The following is a 20,922-nucleotide window of genomic DNA, read 5'->3' as shown; positions in this document are numbered from 1 at the left end:
GAGCCGTCTGCGGCACGTTTTATTATGAATGCGCGCGCTTTATTTGACGACTTGTGGGCTGTTCAGCTTCAACACCCGCTGACTGCAATGATAGAGCTTGGGATAGCCAGGACAATTTTTAATATAACTCCAACTGGATTCGTCTGAAAGAAGAAAGTCATATACACCTAGGATGCTTCGAGTGTAAGTAAAACACAAGCTAATTTTCATTTTTGGGTGAACTAACCCTTTAACCTTTTAGTACCTTATCTTTGTGTTTCTGTTGTTGTTAGGGATGTAACGATTCACTCAAGTCACGATTCGATTCGATTCACAATTTTGATTTCACGACTCGATTTACAATTTTGTTTTTTACAGATTTAAGACAAATAAATGAAATGTGTCCTCTTATTATTGCTCGGACAAAATGCTGCACATTTCTTTGTGAAATTGAAATATAACACTATAACAATATACTAATATAGCACTTGCATATTATTGCTCTTTTCTTGGTTATGATTGCTTCTATTGTCCTCATCTGTAAGTCGCTTTGGATAAAAGTGTCTGCTAAATAACAAAATTTAAATATAATGTAAATGTAAAAAACAAAACTAAATTGAAATTTTAAAACAAGCCCCAAATCAAATAAATAAGTAACACAAATAAAATAAATCTCTTCATATAAACAAAATAAGGCTTTATCTGTGCTCTTTCCATTTAAAATTAGAGGCAGGCAACCACTGCATTTTAATAACGATCCAAACAAAGATGCTGCATACATGCAACATGAGCAGTTTTTAATCTAAATTTGATTGTATAATTTCGAAATTTGAAGCAAAAACAGAATGATTTGACTTCAGTTTTGTGAAACTATACATAAAAAATATCTGAATGAAACAGAAACAGCAGACGAGCTGAACGAGACGCAGATTCACTCTCTGCCAGCAGGTGGCACTTAAAGCGTTTCCGCTGTAAACAAAGCAGCGCTGCACTTATATCTATACAAGATGAAAAGAAAAAAATACCATCTAAACTTTTCTAAAGACAGTAAGTTCCCATCAGACATACATTCATATAAACTCCTACCCCTAATTGAATCGCGATTTGTTTAGCATCTCAGCTGATTTGAATCGTCACATATTTGAATCGATTTTCAACCGGCTCACGGTTAATCGTTACATCCCTAGTTGTTGTTCTCTGGCTATTCCCTGAGATATCTGAGAATTTTGTGGAAAAAAAGTAAATACTTCTCTGCTAGACCACCAACATATTTCCCCACCCTTATTAAGTATGTGATATTAAGATCTTAAATCTGTTGTCGGCTACAGCGAGTGTGTGTATGTGTGCGTCTCTCTGTGGAGGGGCTGTGATGGCTTGTTTTCTTATTGCATCATTAGTTGAGGGGGTTGTGTGTTTACCAGGGCAGGCTGAACATTCTGGACATTAATGTGTCCTCCTGTGGTTTATGAGCCATTCAGAACACGTGCACCCACACACACACACATGTGTAATCGACAGTTCACATGACGATATACTGTACAGTCGAAAGAATCTGAACTATCCCGTACCCTAAAGCCACATCTTTTATTTTCGGTAAAAAAGTGGTGGATTCTTCGTTCTACTTCCACACACAGCTGCGTGAAGGTGCCCTCATAGCTACAGGCCTAAAATGAACATGAGGCATAGGGTTAAAGGCTCTTTAGGTGGCTGGGCCTATTGTTGGCACAGTTTTAATATTATTTACGAGGCTCCTGAAGAAAAGCATCATTCCTGTCCTCGGCTTTTCATTAATAATCACAAATAATATCCAGAGCAGAACATTAACCCATAGCAGCTGCGACAAGATGACACATGCATACTCAAAATGAACGAATCCAAGACATAATGTCATTTTTCTCTTCCAAAACCCAGAGAGCATGTTTCTCTCCCTCTGAATATGCATTTCTGTAATTTTCTGGTCAACTGGGATAAACAAATAGTGTGTTAACTTCACAAGAATCAGGCTACTGCTAATTTCCTGTCATGTCTCGGTAGTTGGAGAGCGGTACTACACTGGCGTATTTCTTTGCATAGAGATAAAATGAAGTCATTCAGAAAATGATGTTCTGTCTTGGCGCTTCTGATCTCAGATCTGTTTTCTAACTACATCTCCAGAACGATAAACCTGACCCCAACCCCGGCAGTGAACGGCTACACAGCTGTAAGCAGAGTGTCTCTCTCACTGGCTATTTTCACAGGGGGGTGGGGGGTGTTGAGGGGGGAAGGAGGGGTGGCTGGGTGCACATCACTTTTTATTAGCTTAATAAATCACCTTTGTTGTCAATCAAGGCACAGAGAATAATTGGATATGGTTGAAGCCTTGCGTGATGGATTATAAATCATTCCAGATTAAATTAAAAGATAATGCACAAACTTAATGGTTTGTGTTTTGCAGTCTAAATTGGCTCGGAGCAGTGTTGTTTTCTCGCTTTATTGTGCGCCGTTTTTCTCGCCTCTAAAACCCTGAACGTTTGCCTGCCTTTTACCGTCCTGCCTCGACCGAGGCTAGGCATGTGTGTGTGTGTGTGTGTGTGTGTGTGTGTGTGTGTTTCTCCTCATGCGGCATTGTGTGTAATTTTCTTCATCTTCTGTGATGTGTCCGTGCGCCGGCGTGTTGTTTCTACGTCTGGTTTTGTTTAGATTATGTGTCTGTTTTCACGTCTGCCCTGCAGCCCAACGGCGGACTCTTGAACAATATCATAGCCAATCAGTCCCCTCCCAGCTCATCTACACCCTCTGCCCTGTCTGCCTCCAAATCAGAATAAGGCAAATCTCTTTCTGTTTGCCTCCGCGGCCCGGCTCGATGCTAACAGATTAACCCTGACATCCTCAACAAGCAGGGCTTGCTTCTCAGGTGCCATCCAATAAGAGAGCGAGGGAAAAGTTGACCCAATAAAGAGCCGAGCAGGAACTAAGGCGGCGGAGGCAGAGAGGCTATATCCTGCGCATTAGCGCCGCGGCTGCCCTGTCCGTTTACGTGCTGACAGATCCACTATTATCATAATCGGCCTGAGAACATGACGGGACGCTGAAGCGATGATGTCGTTTTATTTACGGGCGAGGCAGCCCCCCTCGCGGACCACGTACCCCGGCTGGCTGGCACGAGCAGGCGAGTAGGTCAGATGACATCTTTTGATCAGAGCTGTCCAAAGAGATCAGAGGAGAGTGGCAGGTAATGGATACCCAGTGACACGCTGAATGGAGAGAGCCAGCAACTAGATGACTGCATGTCTCCCATTAGGAGCATCTCGCTCTCTCTATCTGGCTCGTCTTTTCTTTGCAGGCCCACTCTCTCTGTGTATCTACATCCCCCCTCCTTCTCCCTCTCTCTCTCTTCCAAGGCCTTCAGATTGACGTCTCGACGTAGTACCTAAATCAGTGGACTGCCACCGGCTAACACTCTGCATTATGGGTTGGAAAATGCCTATTATTTTGCTGCCTAACATATCTGCCAAGTTCAGGGCTTGTGTACGTGCGAGAGACACAGCCACTTTTTTCATTTCAAATCAGAGATCTTGTCTATTTTCTGGCTTTGTGCGTTTGCGGGAGGGATGGGTCACAACTGTCGCTTGTTGGATGACTTGTCCGTGGCTGAGATTTTTTTAGTTTTATTTTTTAGTTTTAAGTGTGGTGCTTTAATTAGCGTGCTAGGAGCATGTTTTAGCGGACACATTAAAGTTACACATTCAGATGGAACGATCTTTGGCCGTTGCGTCATTTGTTGCGCTGAGCGTCCCGTCATGGCATGTAAAATTAAAAGTAGTCAAACTATTAAAAATGCAAGATCATGTATTATGTAAATGCCCTCTAAAAACATGTTCCTTAAAGGGATGATTCAACCAAAAATGAAAATGATTTAATCAGTTACTCACCCTCATGTTGTTCCAAGCCTGTGAGGCTTTCTTTCTTCTGTTGAACATGAAGACTCTAGTAAAAAAGTAAGATATTTAAAATACATTTATTTTATACTACATATATTTTAAATCTATTAACATGTTTACTGACATATCACTCGAGACTTACTGATATAAAAACATAATAATAATTACATTTTATTTGGCCTTTGGAGTATCACTTGTGCACAATGCACATTTTAATAGTAAGCTTAAAATGTGTTTTAATGTCATTGTTGATGAGGATTGTATGATCTTTGAATAATATCGGTCTTTAAATGAAAGATATTTAAAGTGTATCTGAAGTATGCTTGCAATAGCCCCACTTTAGCACAATCAAATATACTTCAGTGTATCTTTAGTTGGACTTCCGTTAAAGTGCATTAAGTACACATTTAGTTGTTCCAATTTAGCAGACTTTAAGTATACCAGTTTAGTATACCAAAAGTACAATTGCAGGGAATTGTTATAAATGTAAATGCATTTGTAGCATACTTAGCATGAAACAAATGTATTTCAAATACATTTTAGTATATTTATTTTTAATTAGGGGATATTTTGAATAATTTTGGAAACCAAACCATTTCAGTTACCCTTGACTTCCATTGTATAGACAAAAAAGAGACTTCCACAGAAGAAAGAAAGTAAATTATGACATAATTTTCATTTCTGTCTGAACTATTTTGTATGAACTAGTCATTCAGGGAAGCCATAGCCTTTTGAAAATGCATTGTTTTTTTTTGTTTTTTCTATCTTCTTTACATATATGTGTCTTCTTTGTGCACAGACATAAGCATGTTTATATTGTGGTGTTAATATGTGTTTTGTGTGTGGTAGCCGAGCCGAGTGAGGCCCTGGGGATCACAGCAAGGCAGATCTGTTCTCTCCCATTCCCCAGCAACCCTCTCTAATGGGAGACTGACACACTCCTGTGATTCTGAGTGGGACAGAGGGAAAGACACTTTATGGGAGGGATTACTAAAAGAGGAAGAGGAACAGCACAAGTCACACAACCCTCTCTAATGGGAGACTGACACACTCCTGTGATTCTGAGTGGGACAGAGGGAAGAGAGAGAGGGAGGGAAAGACACTTTATGGGAGGGATTACTAAAAGAGGAAGAGGAACAGCACAAGTCACGGAGCAAAACCGAGAGATTCTTAGTAAGACACACATGTAAACTCATTCAATCGCCCCGCCCTCTCTCCCACTCTCTTTAGGCCTCCTGGGAGTTCCCAGTGTTTGTGTAGATGTGTCTGACCTCTGGTTGCCCCGTGCTTTAGGAATGTGACTTCTCCAAGTGGAGCGCATCTGAATAACAAAGGCAGGCGAGTGGATCATTTGCTGGAGATCGTCTTCCTCCTGCTTTATAATTGTTTGTGGTGTCTGTTTGAGAGCTGCTTCAGACAACAGAGCCACACACACTCACTAGACTAATTATTAACTAACTAGAGTTCATATCTGGGGCCCATTCAAAAGTCAAAAGTGAAAAATAAAAAAATACAAATCAGTAAAGTATATGTGTATTTGTACACACATATGGCAGGATATGTACAAATATAGAAATGTGTCCTCATTGCTATTTGATTATATCTGCACAGGTGAGATGTAAGTTCATTCAGCGTCTGTTCGGTACAGGAAACACCTGCTGCAGTCACAGATTTCTGTCTGTCCTCGAGAACATTCGCTCATTATTCAGACAACAGCCTCAGTCACTGCTGATTTCCAGTGTGACATCCTGCAATACAGATCATAGAAGTGATGGAGTTACACAAGCTTGGCTTGGTTATATTATTTGGTTTTGCTTTTGTAATGGCTGCTGAAAAGTAATCTTTGGTAACACAGGAATAAATAACACTTTAAAATATATTAATGAATATAATAAATAATATATAGATAAAATAACTTAATTTAAATTGTAAACATATTTCACAATATTATTGTTTTTATTAGGTTTTTGAATATTAAATTCAGTGTCGGTGAGTGTCGGAGACTTCTTTCAAAAATATTTTAAAAATCCGGGAAAAAAATGACCCCAGACTTTTGAATGGTAGTGTATTCCATTTCCTTTGCTTCTTTTATTAAATATTTTAATGATTTTGTTTATTATTTCAGCTACCAATTAAATTGTAGTACACAGTATAAAATATTTTGTAACCTAAAAATGTCCTTCATGCATTAAAGTAAAATTTACATATTTTATAAATAAAAAATGTTATTTAATATGACTGAATGAAAATGACTACCTCAACGAAAGAATTGAAGGATTAATAAATAAGATATATATATATTTAATTGTTATTATTGTATTTTTTACTGCATACTCTTAGCTCAGATTTTTTTTAATTAAAATTAATTTGACAGAATTTCATAAATTTTGCCCCAAAATCAACTGGAACTTTTTTTACACATGTAGAAAAAAAGTACAAGTCACAGACTGTTTCTACACCTCAGTGTCAGAACAGAAAATAATGCTTTGGTGCACTAAACATAATACGATTTAAGACCTAAAAATATAACTAAATACACTGTAAAAAAAGTAGGAATGACGGTGCTTTCAATCCACACACTTTTAGCTCTACAGTAGGGATGTAACGGTATGAACATTTCTTATCACGGTTATCGTGACCAAAATTATCACGGTTATCAGTATCATCACGGTATTGTTCAAATGTGCTTTAGATGTTCAAAAAGTACCAACACATAAATCACTTCACCAAGTTTTATATTTAAAAATCAACAAACAACAAATAAAATGACTTTTTGTTTGCATAAATGACGGATTTTAAATGACAACTTGACTGACAACAGTTTAATAGCATGTTGAAATATCTAATGTAAATGTTCAAATAAAGCTTTGAAAAAGTTTAATAAAAAGGTAAACCTCACATTTCAGCCTTTAAATAAAGAACAGAGATAAAATGATAATTGATTAATAAATTATTATATGTATTTTATCTGCTCCATAAATAATTCTAGATAACTTATCTGAATTGTTTAAATGTGTAGATTCCACATAAGCTTGTTTTTCATCAACCGGTCTAAATTTACAGCAGGGCATGCAAATTCGGTCCGTTTTTTTTTAACACCAGACACTGGTGTTTATTAGTGACTAATAGCATTTTGGAAGAGGTGGAGCATGTTTTTACTCGCAAGAACGTCCATGCTGTGCTGTTTTAACCTCTCAGTTCAAACATCTGAAGGAGTAGATCCAAAAAGCACATGTAAGGTTTTTATTGGAGGCGTCTCGTGAGGATGCAGCTCCAGAATGATTTTGTCAACAGAACTGTATTTGGTCACTGAGCGATACATCATTGAAGTCGATGAATAAATACTATTGCAGTTGAGCAGTTACTGTAATAATCGGTGCTAAAACACTCTCATCAGAGGTTAAAGACCCCCTCTATGTTTCCTTAGCAAGGGCTTTCTAAATGCCTGCATCAGCACCGAGCCTGCTTTTGAATATAAATCAACTTTTTGTTTGTACGTTATTGTGTTGCACACAGGATCATTTGTATGACTGAGCGCTCACGTGTGTGTTCGAGGCTGTCGAATCTTGATGCCGTGTAGGAGTGTTAACTCCAGTGGAGGTGCTATGGCAGCAGGGGGAAGTTCTGTTCTCCAGCGTGGTTACCGGTTGCTGTGCACATGCAGGGGGGGAGAGCGGGGGTGTGTAAACATACACACACATACACACACTGTCAGGGGCTCTCCTGCTGAGTGGCATGAGCGGGCGATTAGCCGTGCTAGCGTCTGTGTTTACCAGCTTTCTCTCTCAGTTCTGCCAGCACCGATGCACCTCCAGCCCTGTTTCTTTTCTTTAATCCACACCAGCTTGCTCTTTCTCTCTCTCTCGCTCTCTCTCTCTCTCTCACACACACACACTCTTCCACCAGCTCACATTTTCACATTATTATAACAAAAGATGAGAGCATTTTTAAAGATTTTAAATACCTGTGATTATTTTAAGTTTTTTTTTTCTCAAGGTTTTTTATTGCACAATAGGTGTGATTCTTTCTTAAAGTGAACCTGAAATAATTTAAATGAACCAGAATTTCATTGTTTTATGTCCCTGGTCTTATTGGGAATGATTCATGGTACATGTTATAAAGTATTGGTAATTTTTAATATCTTAGCTCTTTTTTTGGAAACAACTTTCTCTTTTCGCTGAAATCATTTATATTTATCAAACTCTCATTCAGTCTGGCTACATTACAGTATTTAACATGCTTTTCACAATCCAATCAGTTACTGCTTGATAAAATCGAGTCACAACTTTTTTTTTCAGGAAATATGGATGTAAAATTGGTTGCAAATGGAAATTCACATTATTTGAATATTTTAGGAATTTAGTAATATTTTAAGAATGTTATTTATAATTTAAATGTTTGTGTACTAAATCTGTGGCATGCTGTAACAATAATTTCCATGAACGCAACATGTAATGGTAATGCAGTGGCAGTATAAGCCTAGCAGGCAAGTGTGCAGCATCACAAATAAACGTTTAAAATATGCAGCTATCAACTTTGCTATTAAAGTCACAGATGCCACAGATGCTGTCCATAAACATTTAAGTTGTAAACAACCCAGAATATTCCTTTAATGTTTTCATAAATGAAAATACCTCTGGTCTTCATCTGGTTGCAGAGACAATGCAGGGAAACAAAACGTGTTACAGTTATAGCCATGGTAACCATCACTTGGTAACAGCCACGCATTATATAAACAAAACACAAATTATTCCATAGGTAGAGACCTCTTATCTGCATCTGTCATTTTCTTGTTTTCTCTCTGTGTTACGCTCCTCTGTCCATCCAATCCATCTCAATGTGCCGTTTGTAGGCAGGGCAGGCCAGGCTGGCGAAAGTGGTCTCAGTGAGCTCTCTCTTTCTCTCCAGCTAGCCTTGGAGCAGGGCCTCCATCAGTCAGTAGGCCTGGTCGATGGGGCGTCTCTCTGGAATCGATGGCACGCCTGTCTGCTTCGTCCATCCTTCTCTCTCTGCCTCTGCTGTCCAGCCGGGCCCCCTCGCCCACCCCGGTGCTGGACACACACACACGGACTCATCTAACATACACATGCGTACACACACATCTGGCCTCCCCACCAATTTGTCTGTGCATGTCAAATTGCAATAATTAAGCATTATTGATCTCAAATTCAATTAACTTCATTAACACGGGTCATGATAGCCGAGGAGAGATGGAGGGGAGGTGAGGAAAGTAGTGAGGGCATAGGATGAGAGGAAAGAGGAGAAGAGAAGTGGATTGGTGCTATCTCATATTCTCCAGCCGCACACAGACAGCCTGTCTGCTTAAGGCTACAAACCATTTTCCTCTTAATGATATCACATTGCAGATAGTGGCATATTAGAGAGAGATACCTCCCATTATAAATGTGGGCTTTAGGGGCTATATATAGCAGCTTTAATTACCAACTACTTACTCTTTCGCTCTCTTCAGCTCATCTGCACACCCAGAAGTATTGGACCGGGCTGCCGACTTCAGCGGCTGTCTGTATAAGTGAGGCCGATTGCAAACAAGAACAAATGGCAGCAGCTGCCTTGGGTGGTGTTAACTTGGTTCACACGTACACATTGTCCATGTATAAAAAGAAACACACAGCAAAAAGACATGACAACTGAAGGCTGAGAATGTTTTCTGTTCTTATTTTTAATGCTGAATCCTTAAAAGTATCACAAATATTAAGCAGCACGACTGGTTTTAGCATTGATAATAATAAGAAATAAGAAACTTTTAAATGTATTATGTAAATATTCAATACATTTGACTTATGGTTGACAGTAGCTGCTTTATTTAAATTAAAACGTGGTCTTAGTTCTTGCAATCATTCAAACAATATAATCACAAATGGTTGAGTCATATTTGCATAACTTAGTTAACATTCATTGTGTTCCCTTGATGAAAGGGCTTGAGTATTAGATTTGTCACTGTGATATGTATTAAGTTTTTTACTTACTCCGATATGTTTGAAGACATTATGTGCTCTAATAGTCCAGACCCAGACGGCCCTTTAAGTTTGCAAGGTTACGCTCTCCACTGCCTTAGAAAACAGCATTCTCTGCTGGTCGTCTCCCTGGATGTCCGAGTGTAAATTAGATCACGCTCTTCTTCCAATCTGATGCCAAATCTTTGGGAGGTCATTCTCATTTTGCCCCCACCCTACCACTCTTGGATCCAAGCATCCTGTTTTCTAATTAAAACAGCACCTGTGTGGTGTGAGTAGGCTTGGACCGGAGCACTAGCTTCAGAAGGTCCAGGGATGAAATCTCAATATTGTTCCCAGCCAGAACACACAGACTCTAGGTACACTGGGGGCTTGGGAACCTGGAATACAGCCAGGACATGCACCAACACTCGATGTGTGTGTGTGTCGCAGATTGTCGGGTCTCTGTCGTATTGGCCCCTGCCTCTGCTTTCTTCTCATCTTTCTCCACCCCTCTCAGGTTACGTTGGGGCTTATGACCGATTGTTGTGTTGTCAAGCAGTGCTAATTCTGTGTTTGGTGTCAGAAAATGAATTTTGAACAAAACATGCACGTAAACAGAAACATGTACACACATCTCCCTCAAATTTGCTGTAGGGCATACACCTACTCACTGGCAATACTTACTCTGTGCTCTACATAAAGTCAAGTTCAGGTCAAGGTTACAGTGAGACAGGTTTGCTTGTACTTGAAGTGATCTCTCTCTCTCTCTCTCTCTCTTGTTTTTTTTTGCCCATAGCCACCCTCACACTCATTTTTAACTTTAATTACCAGCTAATCATTTTGTGTAATTATGTTCAAGGTTGACCTTACATTTTACATGTAGTGGTAAAATTGCATGCTAAACCTCCACCTTTGTGTGTGTATGTGTGTGTTGTAATATTTGTGAATAGGTTTAAAGTGTATGCATTTGAAGAAACCAGGTTTTTACATTGCTATTTGGCCTTGATGTAAAGCTCGGCTTCTCCTGCTTCCTGAACGAAGGCATTGTTCTCTTAAACAGCTGTCGTTTTGGCTGATTCAGAACAGATGGCTGTGTGTGCATGTGAGTTTGTGTGTGCTGCACGATCACAGTTGGTTGTGATTTGTGTAGGGGGCGATTCGATTTCACAGACTGGCTGTGATGTGTGTGAGAAGATGGATCCTAATAATAATGCTGTAAAAAATCACTATTGAATGGTCTTTTTTTTTTTCTTTGTTCTGAGACTTCAGTAGTTACTTAATTTTGTCCCCTTAATTTGTTTGAAACAAACATTATCACACACACACGCACACACAATTCAGAAAATGAAATAGCAAACTAATAGATATTTACAGTTTAAATGGGAAGGATATAAATTATATCACAGTTTTTTTTTTTTTTTTTTTTATCAATGTATATGCATTATGTTAATAAATAATGATGATGATAATACAAACAAAACTGATAATCATTTAGTAAATTAATTATAGGCCTAAGTAATAATTTGACTACATTACAAAAAATTATGGAATTATATGGAGTTTAATGAAACAGCACAGAATGCCTGAAGTCGTGAGGTATGCACATTACAACTGCACACTAAAAAGGGGTCTGTGCCTCTACCAATCCCTTGGCATCATTCTGCCAAGGGCTACAAAATGACTGTCCTTGTGTTAATGGCATTCTTTTTACTTTTTGGTTGTTGTTGTTTCATAGCCATCATATCTGCATCACAGCAGTGTTGTTTTATTAAACTTACATTAAATATTTTCTCTCAAAAAATGAGGGGCTGATGTAAATTCAGAAAATTCAAATTCTATGTAGTCTTTGTTGAGGAAATCGTGGCATGTTCCTTGTATACAAACTGACATATTGTATTTAGAATTAAATGTATATGCTGTGTGTTGAAGTTGTAGCATGAGTAGTTTGACATTTGTGGTATTTAGACATGATAGAATGTGTTCACATAAAACCAGTGTGTCCAATGGAGTGTCCTCTCTCTCCATTGTTTACATACCTGGTCAAAAGCGTGATTAACTGACACTGTCAGGAATGCACGGAATTATTTCAATGCATTACATTTCTCTCTGTGTCTCTTTCTCTTTTTGCATGACTTCCACTGGAAGTTAAAAATAATATATTTTGTTGCTTATTTCTTCAGGCTTGCACAAACATAACCATGTTTTTCATGAGCGTTTGCGTTCTCCAGGCTAAACTGTAAATGATAACTTTCAACTTTCTAATCTTTCGTAATTGACACAAACGTGTTTGGTGCTGGGATTTTTATGTCGGAAATGTACATACAATCATTTTTATTTACAAGCAGGCAAGCCTTTGCTGGGTAATGAGTGAGAATGCTTTCTTAATTTAAATGGCGAGTGTGTCTGTTTGGGAATGCATTAGGGGCTGCTGAAGAAGCGTAAGACATATTAATTGACAGACAGGAACTGCTGTCTCTGAGGTTGATACAAGTAATTTATTACTTCAGAAACGAATGCCACCTCCAGAATGTGCTTCATTAATTTCAAATTTAGTTTTAATTTCAAGCTGTTGCCCCTTGAGAAGAATAAGGTGGCAACTTCGGTTTGAAGAGTAATTTTTTTCCGTTCTTTTACCCCCCCACCACCCCCTGCCGCGCTCTCTTTTCAGAACAAAGGAGGATAGAAACATAACTTCATTCCATGTGGCAATGTAATGCAATTGGAAAGCAGAGAAGGAATTACTGCAACAATTTATAATATAAAAAAGTCTGACTGATTGTTTTGTTTTTCACTGCTGGAGAAAGCACACTGATGCCTGACATTTCTATCAGCTGTCTATCCACCATACAAGACATTGTAGGAATGCAATGTGTCAAATCTTCATCATTGGACAATGTGATAACATGTTTTTTTTTCTTTCTGTTTCTTTTATCTCTTTTTTACCTGCAGCATATGTGCCAGACGAGCTAAAGGAGGCTGCTTTACTAGATGAAGATGTTGAAGGAGAGGATTCAGCTGGGGAGGAGGAACCTGCCATGAAGTATGTGTGCCAGGACAAGGACTCTCCACCGGCGGATTTCTCCAGCCATGAGATGGACAGCGAGTCACACCTGAGTGAGTCCAGTGACCGCATGTCAGACTTTGAGAGTGCCTCAGTGAAGAACGAAGAAGATAGTTCAGCCAAGGAGCCCCTCACATCTCTTTCTTCAACTTCATCAGTGATGATGATGACAACAGCCACGCCAAGCAGTGAGGAGGCGACACAATTAGGCCCAGACAGCCTGGAACAGATGAAAGCTATCTACACTAGCTTCCTGACCAACTCCTACTGGTCATCGCTGAACTTGAATATGTCTCGGCAAACAGCAGAAAAGCCCCCACGTAGTCACAGTAGTAGCAGCAGCAGTAGTAGCAGCAGCAGTAGCTGTGGTAATGGAGGTTACGACTGGCACCAGACAGCAGTGGCTAAGACCTTGCATAATGTTTCACAGAACCAGAGTAGACTGCTGCACCCAGCATCTGAGCCAAACCTCTTCAGTACTGTGCAGCTTTATCGGCAGAGCACCAAACTCTATGGTTCCATCTTCACTGGTGCAAGCAAATTCCGCTGCAAAGACTGCAGTGCCGCCTATGACACTCTGGTCGAGCTCACCGTGCATATGAATGAGACAGGCCACTACCGAGATGATAACCATGAGACAGACAGTGAAGGTACCAAGCGCTGGTCAAAGCCTCGCAAGCGTTCCCTGCTGGAGATGGAAGGAAAAGAGGATGCCCAGAAAGTTCTTAAGTGCATGTACTGTGGTCATTCCTTTGAGTCACTGCAGGACCTTAGTGTTCACATGATCAAGACGAAACACTACCAGAAAGTGCCTCTGAAGGAACCAGTAACTCCTGTGGCAGCCAAGATTATCTCCTCAGCTCGTAAAAGAGCCCCCATTGAGCTAGAACTACCCAGCTCACCAGATTCCAATGGTGGCACCCCCAAGCCTTCTTTGTCTGACCCCAATGACCTTCTTCAAAAGACCCCCAATCCCTACATCACACCCAACAATCGGTATGGACACCAGAATGGTGCTAGTTATGCGTGGCAGTTTGAGTCACGGAAATCCCAGATCCTGAAGTGCATGGAGTGTGGAAGCTCGCATGACACACTGCAGGAGCTGACGGCCCATATGATGGTCACAGGACACTTCATCAAGGTCACTAACTCTGCCATAAAGAAAGGCAAACCTATCATGGAGTCTATGTCCACAACGGCTCCTAACACCATACCTACTAATGAAGACAAGGTACAGTCAGTGCCACTGGCTGCCACCGCATTTTCCCCACCACCACCTGCACCTCCCCCCCCTAGTATCTCCCCTGCCTTCACACCCATGGAGATTAAAAAGGAGGAGAAGGAAGTGGAGTGTACCAAGGAGACAAATAATAGCAAAGACAAGAAGGCAACAGACAGTGAGACCGACGAGAAGTTTGAAGTCTCATCCAAACATCCATATTTGACAGAGGAAGATCTTGAAGAAAGCCCTAAGGGGGGGTTTGACATTCTGAAGTCTCTCGAGAATACAGTAACATCTGCCATCAACAAAGCACAGAATGGCACACCCAGCTGGGGAGGCTACCCCAGTATTCATGCTGCCTACCAGCTTCCAAACATTATGAAACTGTCCCTGCGCAACTCAGGGAAAAGTTCTCCTCTGAAGTATATGTTTTCTGGAGAAGAGATCCTGTCTCCTACCAAAATCCAACCTCTAATTTCTCCACCTAGTTGCCAAACATCCCCTTTGCCCAAAAACAACTTCCATGCCATGGAGGAGCTAGTCAAAAAAGTCACAGAAAAAGTGGCCAAAGTAGAGGAGAAGATGAGAGATCCTGGAGCTAGATCTTCCCCACTTAGACGGACCACACCCTCCCCTTGCAGTAGCGATGCAGGGGAATCCGCCAGAGGGGATTCCCCCAAAGAAAGGAGAGGAGCTAAAACCCCTGAGACTAATGGGGGCGGAAACACTCACAAAGACTCAAATGGAGATGCTCTTACAAAAGAGTCTCTGGAGAATGGTACTGACCATGTTGTCAAAGCCCCTATGTCTACCTTATGCAGCAGCACTGCTATTATAACCGACCATCCTCCAGAGCAGCCATTTGTCAACCCTTTAAGTGCGCTTCAGTCTGTCATGAATGTTCACCTAGGAAAAGCTGCCAAACCTGCCCTTCCGTCCCTTGACCCCATGAGCATGCTCTTCAAGATGAGCAACAGCCTGGCAGAGAAGGCAGCTGTAGCTGCCTCCACTCCATCTCAGACCAAAAAAACCAACGAGCATCTAGACCGCTACTTCTACCACATCAACAATGACCAGCCTATTGATCTGACCAAAGGCAAGAGCGATAAGAGCAACTCCCTGGGATCTGCAGCCCTGTCCTCCTCCACCTCCACTCCCACCTCAATTTCACCATCATCGACCATCACCATGGCAAAAGCCTCATCTGCCGTGGCTTCCTTCATGTCCAACTCGCCTCTGCGAGAAAATGCCCTGTCCGACATCTCTGATATGCTACGCAACCTCACAGAGAGCCATGCATCCAAGTCCTCCACACCAACGAGTCTTTCAGAGCGCTCAGATATAGATGGATCGACGCCGGAGGAAGCAGAGGAGATATCTCCTGCACAGAAACGAAAGGGCCGGCAGTCCAACTGGAATCCTCAGCATCTACTTATCTTGCAGGCACAATTTGCCTCCAGTTTGCGGCAAACGGGTGACGGCAAGTACATTATGTCGGACCTCAGTCCACAGGAGCGCATGCATATTTCCCGCTTCACTGGCCTCTCAATGACCACCATCAGCCACTGGCTGGCCAACGTCAAATACCAGCTGAGGCGGACAGGTGGCACAAAGTTCTTGAAAAATCTAGACACTGGCCACCCTGTCTTCTTCTGCAGTGACTGTGCATCACAGATCCGTTCCCCCTCTACCTATGTCAGCCATCTTGAGTCACATCTGGGCTTCCGGCTCAGGGACCTGGCCAAGTTGTCTGGAGAGCATCTCGTTAGCCAGATTTCACGCCATAGCAAGGGGCTTTCTGAGAAACTGCTTTCAACCCAAGCGCATTCTTTGGCCCATTCAATCCCCAACCCTCACTCACTTTCCCCCTCCCCTTCCCCAGATGAGGAGGCAAATGGCACCTCATATCAGTGTAAACTGTGTAACCGGACTTTTGCCAGCAAGCACGCTGTCAAGCTCCATCTGAGTAAGACCCATGGTAAATCCCCTGAGGACCATCTTATGTATGTTAGTGAACTTGAGAAACCGTAGCGATGGCCAAGAACAAAAACTGTCTCTCATCTCTTTATTTCCTGTCCTTTTTTCAAGCCTTCTGACTCACATTTCTTAAGGAAAAAAATGTATATTAAAAGAACTGAAAGTAATTAACGAAGAACTAACTGCACATAGATGCCAGAAAACTACTGTTTAGTTTTGGCACATCATTTGGACTTTTCATCTGGGGAACACTCATTTGGCCCTAGAGACATAAATTTTCTGCATTTTTAGTTCACAATGGAAAACAGAGAAAATTATGACAAATGATTTTCTAACTGTGCAGTGCTGAGTGAAGAGGTCACTGGTAAAATATGAAGGTAAATAAAAAGACTTAAAATGAAGTTGTATGTATTTGAAAGTTGTGTAAATTGAATTTTTTGGGCATCCTTGAGATGCAGTAAGCTGCATGCATTAATGAAATGGTTTAGTTCAATATTTGATAACTAAATCTGGCCTTTTCTTTATCTCTCGCTTTACTTCTATCTTATTTTTATTGTAATTTTTTCCTCTTTTTTTTTTTTTTTTAATGTGACCTAAGTATGCTGGTGTCAGCAGAAACATTTAACCCTCTGAGTACGCCTAAATACTTATATTTACAACCCCCCAAAAGTAAACAAAAATATATGTATAAAAAAGAGAGAAATTAAGAGATTGGAAATCACTGAGTTTATATGTATTTGAGTGGGTAAAATCAAGGGTATTTTGACTATCCACTAAAAATCACCTTGTCTGATAGATCACCTCTTACACAGCTTGCAGTGCAGAAATATATGCGAATCCAAAATAGCAGTTTTTTAGTTTGCTCAAATCAGGGGCCTTTATGAATTCAGGTCAGTGTAAAAATGTGTACATAAAAACATAAACTAATTTCTGTCTAAATTATGCATCATTTTATATTTTTTAATTTAAGATGAGTATGACTATCTACTGGTGCACAATATATGAAGACATTAATGAAATTGTTTTGCACAATAGTTTTATAAATATGTTATTTAATCAGAAGATATGAAAATGAGAAGAAAAAAAAATCACCCTAAAGTTTTATTTCCAACTCGTGCTCAAAGGGTTAAAACTTCTTGTACAAGACATTACTTGTTCCATCATTTCACTTAAATGGTTGTATAAAAAGATGCTACTTTATAATGTAAGGAGGAATTCCACAATGTAACCTTTTATTTATAAACACTCTTGGTTGTTGTTTCATATTGTAGAATGCCTTTTTGATTGGTATCTTTTATTTTGTTGTTCTGTCTAATTATTCCTCCATAAAGCCACACTGCAGCTTCATCATTTTTGGGGAAATGAAAGGTAACCATGGTTACCTTACCTCCAATTGACAGTTCTGCTACGTTTTGGCAGTTAATTTACTGAACTAACTGACAGCTGCCAGTGAATGGAAATTTTATGTGTAAAATATTGGCATGTTAACAGCACAGGCACTGTTATGCATTCTGTGCCGTGTTTCTTTTTTTGTTGTTGTTGACAATGAAGCACTCATTATATGACTTCATATAACCTTTTTTCTACTGCAGCATTAAATTGAAATTGTTTTGGTTTTTTGCAATAACTTGATGTGTCGTGGCTCACAATTCTGTCGGGCGCCAGGGGATAAGAAATTAGCAGATTAAAGAGAACTGCTGTCAGTTAAATAGCAGTCGACAAGTGTGTGAAAAGACATTTGTGTGGCAGTAGGGGTAGACCACCGGACCTCTGACAGGTATGAGCATATTAAAATCCGCCAGGTGGCTTGTGTGTGAGTGTGAGTGTGTGCACAAGCATAAACCTCTGCTACTGGTCTCAAAAATATTAAGTGTTTATCTCTTATGCGGCAGACTTTAGTGGTGTCAAATATTTTTGGCAGATCTATCCCATCACTCCTCTCATCTAATTCCCTGCCTGGTGACACATCGACTCACAACGTCTCCTAATATGGTTTAACTAGGGAAGCATCAGGCGGCGTGAAGAGCGATGCGCCTTTCCCTCTCTACAAAGGAATGTAACAGATAATTGCTCTGGCATTAACTGTCTCTTTTTCACCATTTTCACTGTTGTAATTAGCTCAGGTTCCCATTTTGCAGGGACAAATTTGTTTGGGCCTCATCCAGGATGACAACAGAATTGCATTTAGAGTATGACTACAAAATTATGCTTTGGCATAGACTGCACTCAAAGAAAATGTAAATGACATACTGTATATGCCGATTCCCAGCTTGGTGTTTGTGTATGTGAGGGAGAAAGAGAGAACCTTTGTGAACGGATCAGTGGAAGTAGGGGCACGTATAAGATATATCTCATAATGGTGGGACACTTTCTCAAAAATGGTTTACTGTTTAGTTACCGAATATGTTCCTCGTCAGATCTGTCAGAGAGCATTCAGCATGCGCGCACACACACATTCAAAGACGTCAGGAGCCAGGTAGAGGGGACATCATGTGTGGTGACAAGGTGCTGCTGTGTGTGAAAATGTCAGCCTTCACAGGCTTCCCTGAAGTCTGGCGCCATATTTAAGGTGCTCATTAGTCGCAAAGAAAATGTGCGTGAAATTGAAGTGCAAGAAAGCCATGTTCTCTCTCCCAGCCTGCTAAGCCAGAAAACTAGGGGTTATTAAGGTTGAAAACAACTATACATGGAGACATTTAACTATCAAGAAATGCCTGCACACTCCCACACATGCAAATAAACAATATCCCACTCCTCCCCGATGCTAATGGCAAATTTTTAAAGCTACTCGAGCTGCGTACAGGACACTGTGTGTGCCGTTTCGGTGTTGCGTTAAGATTTGACCCACTTCACGACGGGGAGTAAACAAATTGTAAACAGGCGCACACATGCACAGTCAAAGGTATGTTTGTGTAGAAAAGGCCTACATAATTGCTTTGTGTCTAAATACCCCAACAATGAGTATATTTCCCAGGATGTGAGGAGCGTAATTGGTCTGTACACATAATCTGCTCAGAATGAGAGGTTTACGTGTGCGGGAGCGAACCGCACATTGGAGGCTTTATCTCCGTTGCGCTGTTACAAAAGACCAGAGTGTCTAAAGCTCAGTGAAACTCTCGAAGCAGCCCTCTCCAACACAAATGAATGCTGTGTTGTAATGCTATTGAGCTACTGAGGGACTTTATGCATTGCTGGACTTTTCAGATAACCGAAATTGCGGATTACGCACGCCGGCGACGGAAATGTATCTGTGTTTGCGCTATCATAAACAAACACACGCAGAGCTTTTTCAGTAGGCCTTTACAATAAGTGGGCACTGGCATGTCCCGCCATAGCAAATTGCAATGATGCAGGCGACGCACATCCGCTCCTCAACAATCAGGCCTGATTGATTCACTGCTGTGCTGACCCAAGGCTTCACTTTGTCTGCGGACCCTTTGAGGCGAGCTGTCTCTCTTAACCTGTGTAATTTATATGCACTGTAATTCACTCACCATCTGCAGTCTCACCTTGGAAGCACTCCCATTACAAATGCTAATTTAGAGCACCTTATAAATTCTCTCAATCACACGCTGATGCGTGGACAATCTACACACACACATGGATGAGAAAAAAGCAGATATTAGCAGAAAAAAAAAAACTCTTAAATCATGGGCGTGTCCCAATGACCCCAACATTACCCCAAGGAGGAATGGAGAGATAGAACGGGAGGCGTCGTTGCGTTTTGTAATGCACCACCATAGATCTTCAAGCTGTCACGTTCCCAAAGTATCTTAAAATAATGCGTGTGATGAATGTGCGATTTCCCTAATTTACGGGGCCTTGGTGTGCTCCCGGCTACGTGCAGGATAGAGATCTTAAATGGGGCTTGAATGGTTCTTTGCACAACAAGAAATCAATACGCCAGACATCTTAGGGAACTAGGAGTTAGAGAGAGTTTAATGTTCACTTAAAAGCTCTAAACGCACACCTGTAGTCTCAGAATCATCACACATACGTGGTCGTGTGTGTGTGTTTGTCATTTATACCTCTTGTCTCCGAGAGCCGGTTGGCTGTCAGTGGCTCAGTAAGATGACAAAGGGCATAATGGCGTTGTGCAGCAGTGTGCCATTACAAATGTGATCACCAATCACTCGAGACACAACACACTCCACGCAGGAAGAGGTAATAAGGTCTCAGTGAGCGCGCACTCGCTCCCTCCCAACCCGCTCACATTCCCACATGGGCCTGCGTGTCTATGAGACAAACATACCGGGGGGAAGAATTATCTACAGTGCAAAAGCAGTTAGTTGCTACAATACAGATGCACACATACGCCTCAGTATTCATCACAAACGGCAGACATTAAAGCCCACCAACACAGATGAATGAAAAAAAGCCACTATAAAATGCATATAAAAGACACTGAGGGTGAATCTTTTAGTGCTTGTAACACAATAAAATCTGTCTGAGATGGTTGGGAGTTGCTGATGCCTGCACCATGTCTTCATTTATATACTAATTCATTTTAATTTGCCTTCAAAACAGCATTACTTCTGTTTGCACTGCACCTATGCCCTAGAGACAAACAAAAAATACGCATGTTAAATGTTGTCATGCTCAGTACAGTGTGTTCATGATATTAGATGCCACATAGCTGTTAGTAGGCTAAATGTGTGGATCAAAAAGTGTCACATTTTACATAATACATATGAAATTATACACTTAAGAGAATTAGAATGAAGTTAAATTAGTTCAGGCAAAATTATAAAAGAAATAAGATGAACAATAATTAAAAAATATCTATCTATCTATCTGTCTGTCTGT

The 20,922-nt window shown here is 40.7% G+C and overlaps 1 protein-coding gene across 2 annotated transcripts in view; it reads left to right on the top strand.

Annotated features, from left to right (window-relative positions):
- The window catches only part of LOC107556246 (teashirt homolog 3-like), a 53,325-nt gene extending 35,605 nt beyond the window's left edge, over window positions 1-17,720 (top strand). For both annotated transcript variants that reach the window (XM_016239313.1, XM_016239312.1), the window contains exon 3: window positions 12,806-17,720. In XM_016239313.1, coding sequence (XP_016094799.1) covers window positions 12,806-16,170 — 3,365 coding nt within the window. In that variant the 3' untranslated portion in view covers window positions 16,171-17,720. The remainder of the gene's footprint in view (window positions 1-12,805) is intronic.
- The last annotated feature ends 3,202 nt before the right edge of the window (window positions 17,721-20,922 follow it).

The sequence above is a fragment of the Sinocyclocheilus grahami genome, unplaced genomic scaffold (assembly GCF_001515645.1).
Source record: "Sinocyclocheilus grahami isolate Dianchi unplaced genomic scaffold, SAMN03320097.WGS_v1.1 scaffold561.1, whole genome shotgun sequence".
Lineage (NCBI taxonomy): Eukaryota > Metazoa > Chordata > Actinopteri > Cypriniformes > Cyprinidae > Sinocyclocheilus > Sinocyclocheilus grahami.
This window is presented reverse-complemented; position numbering and strand designations above follow the sequence as displayed.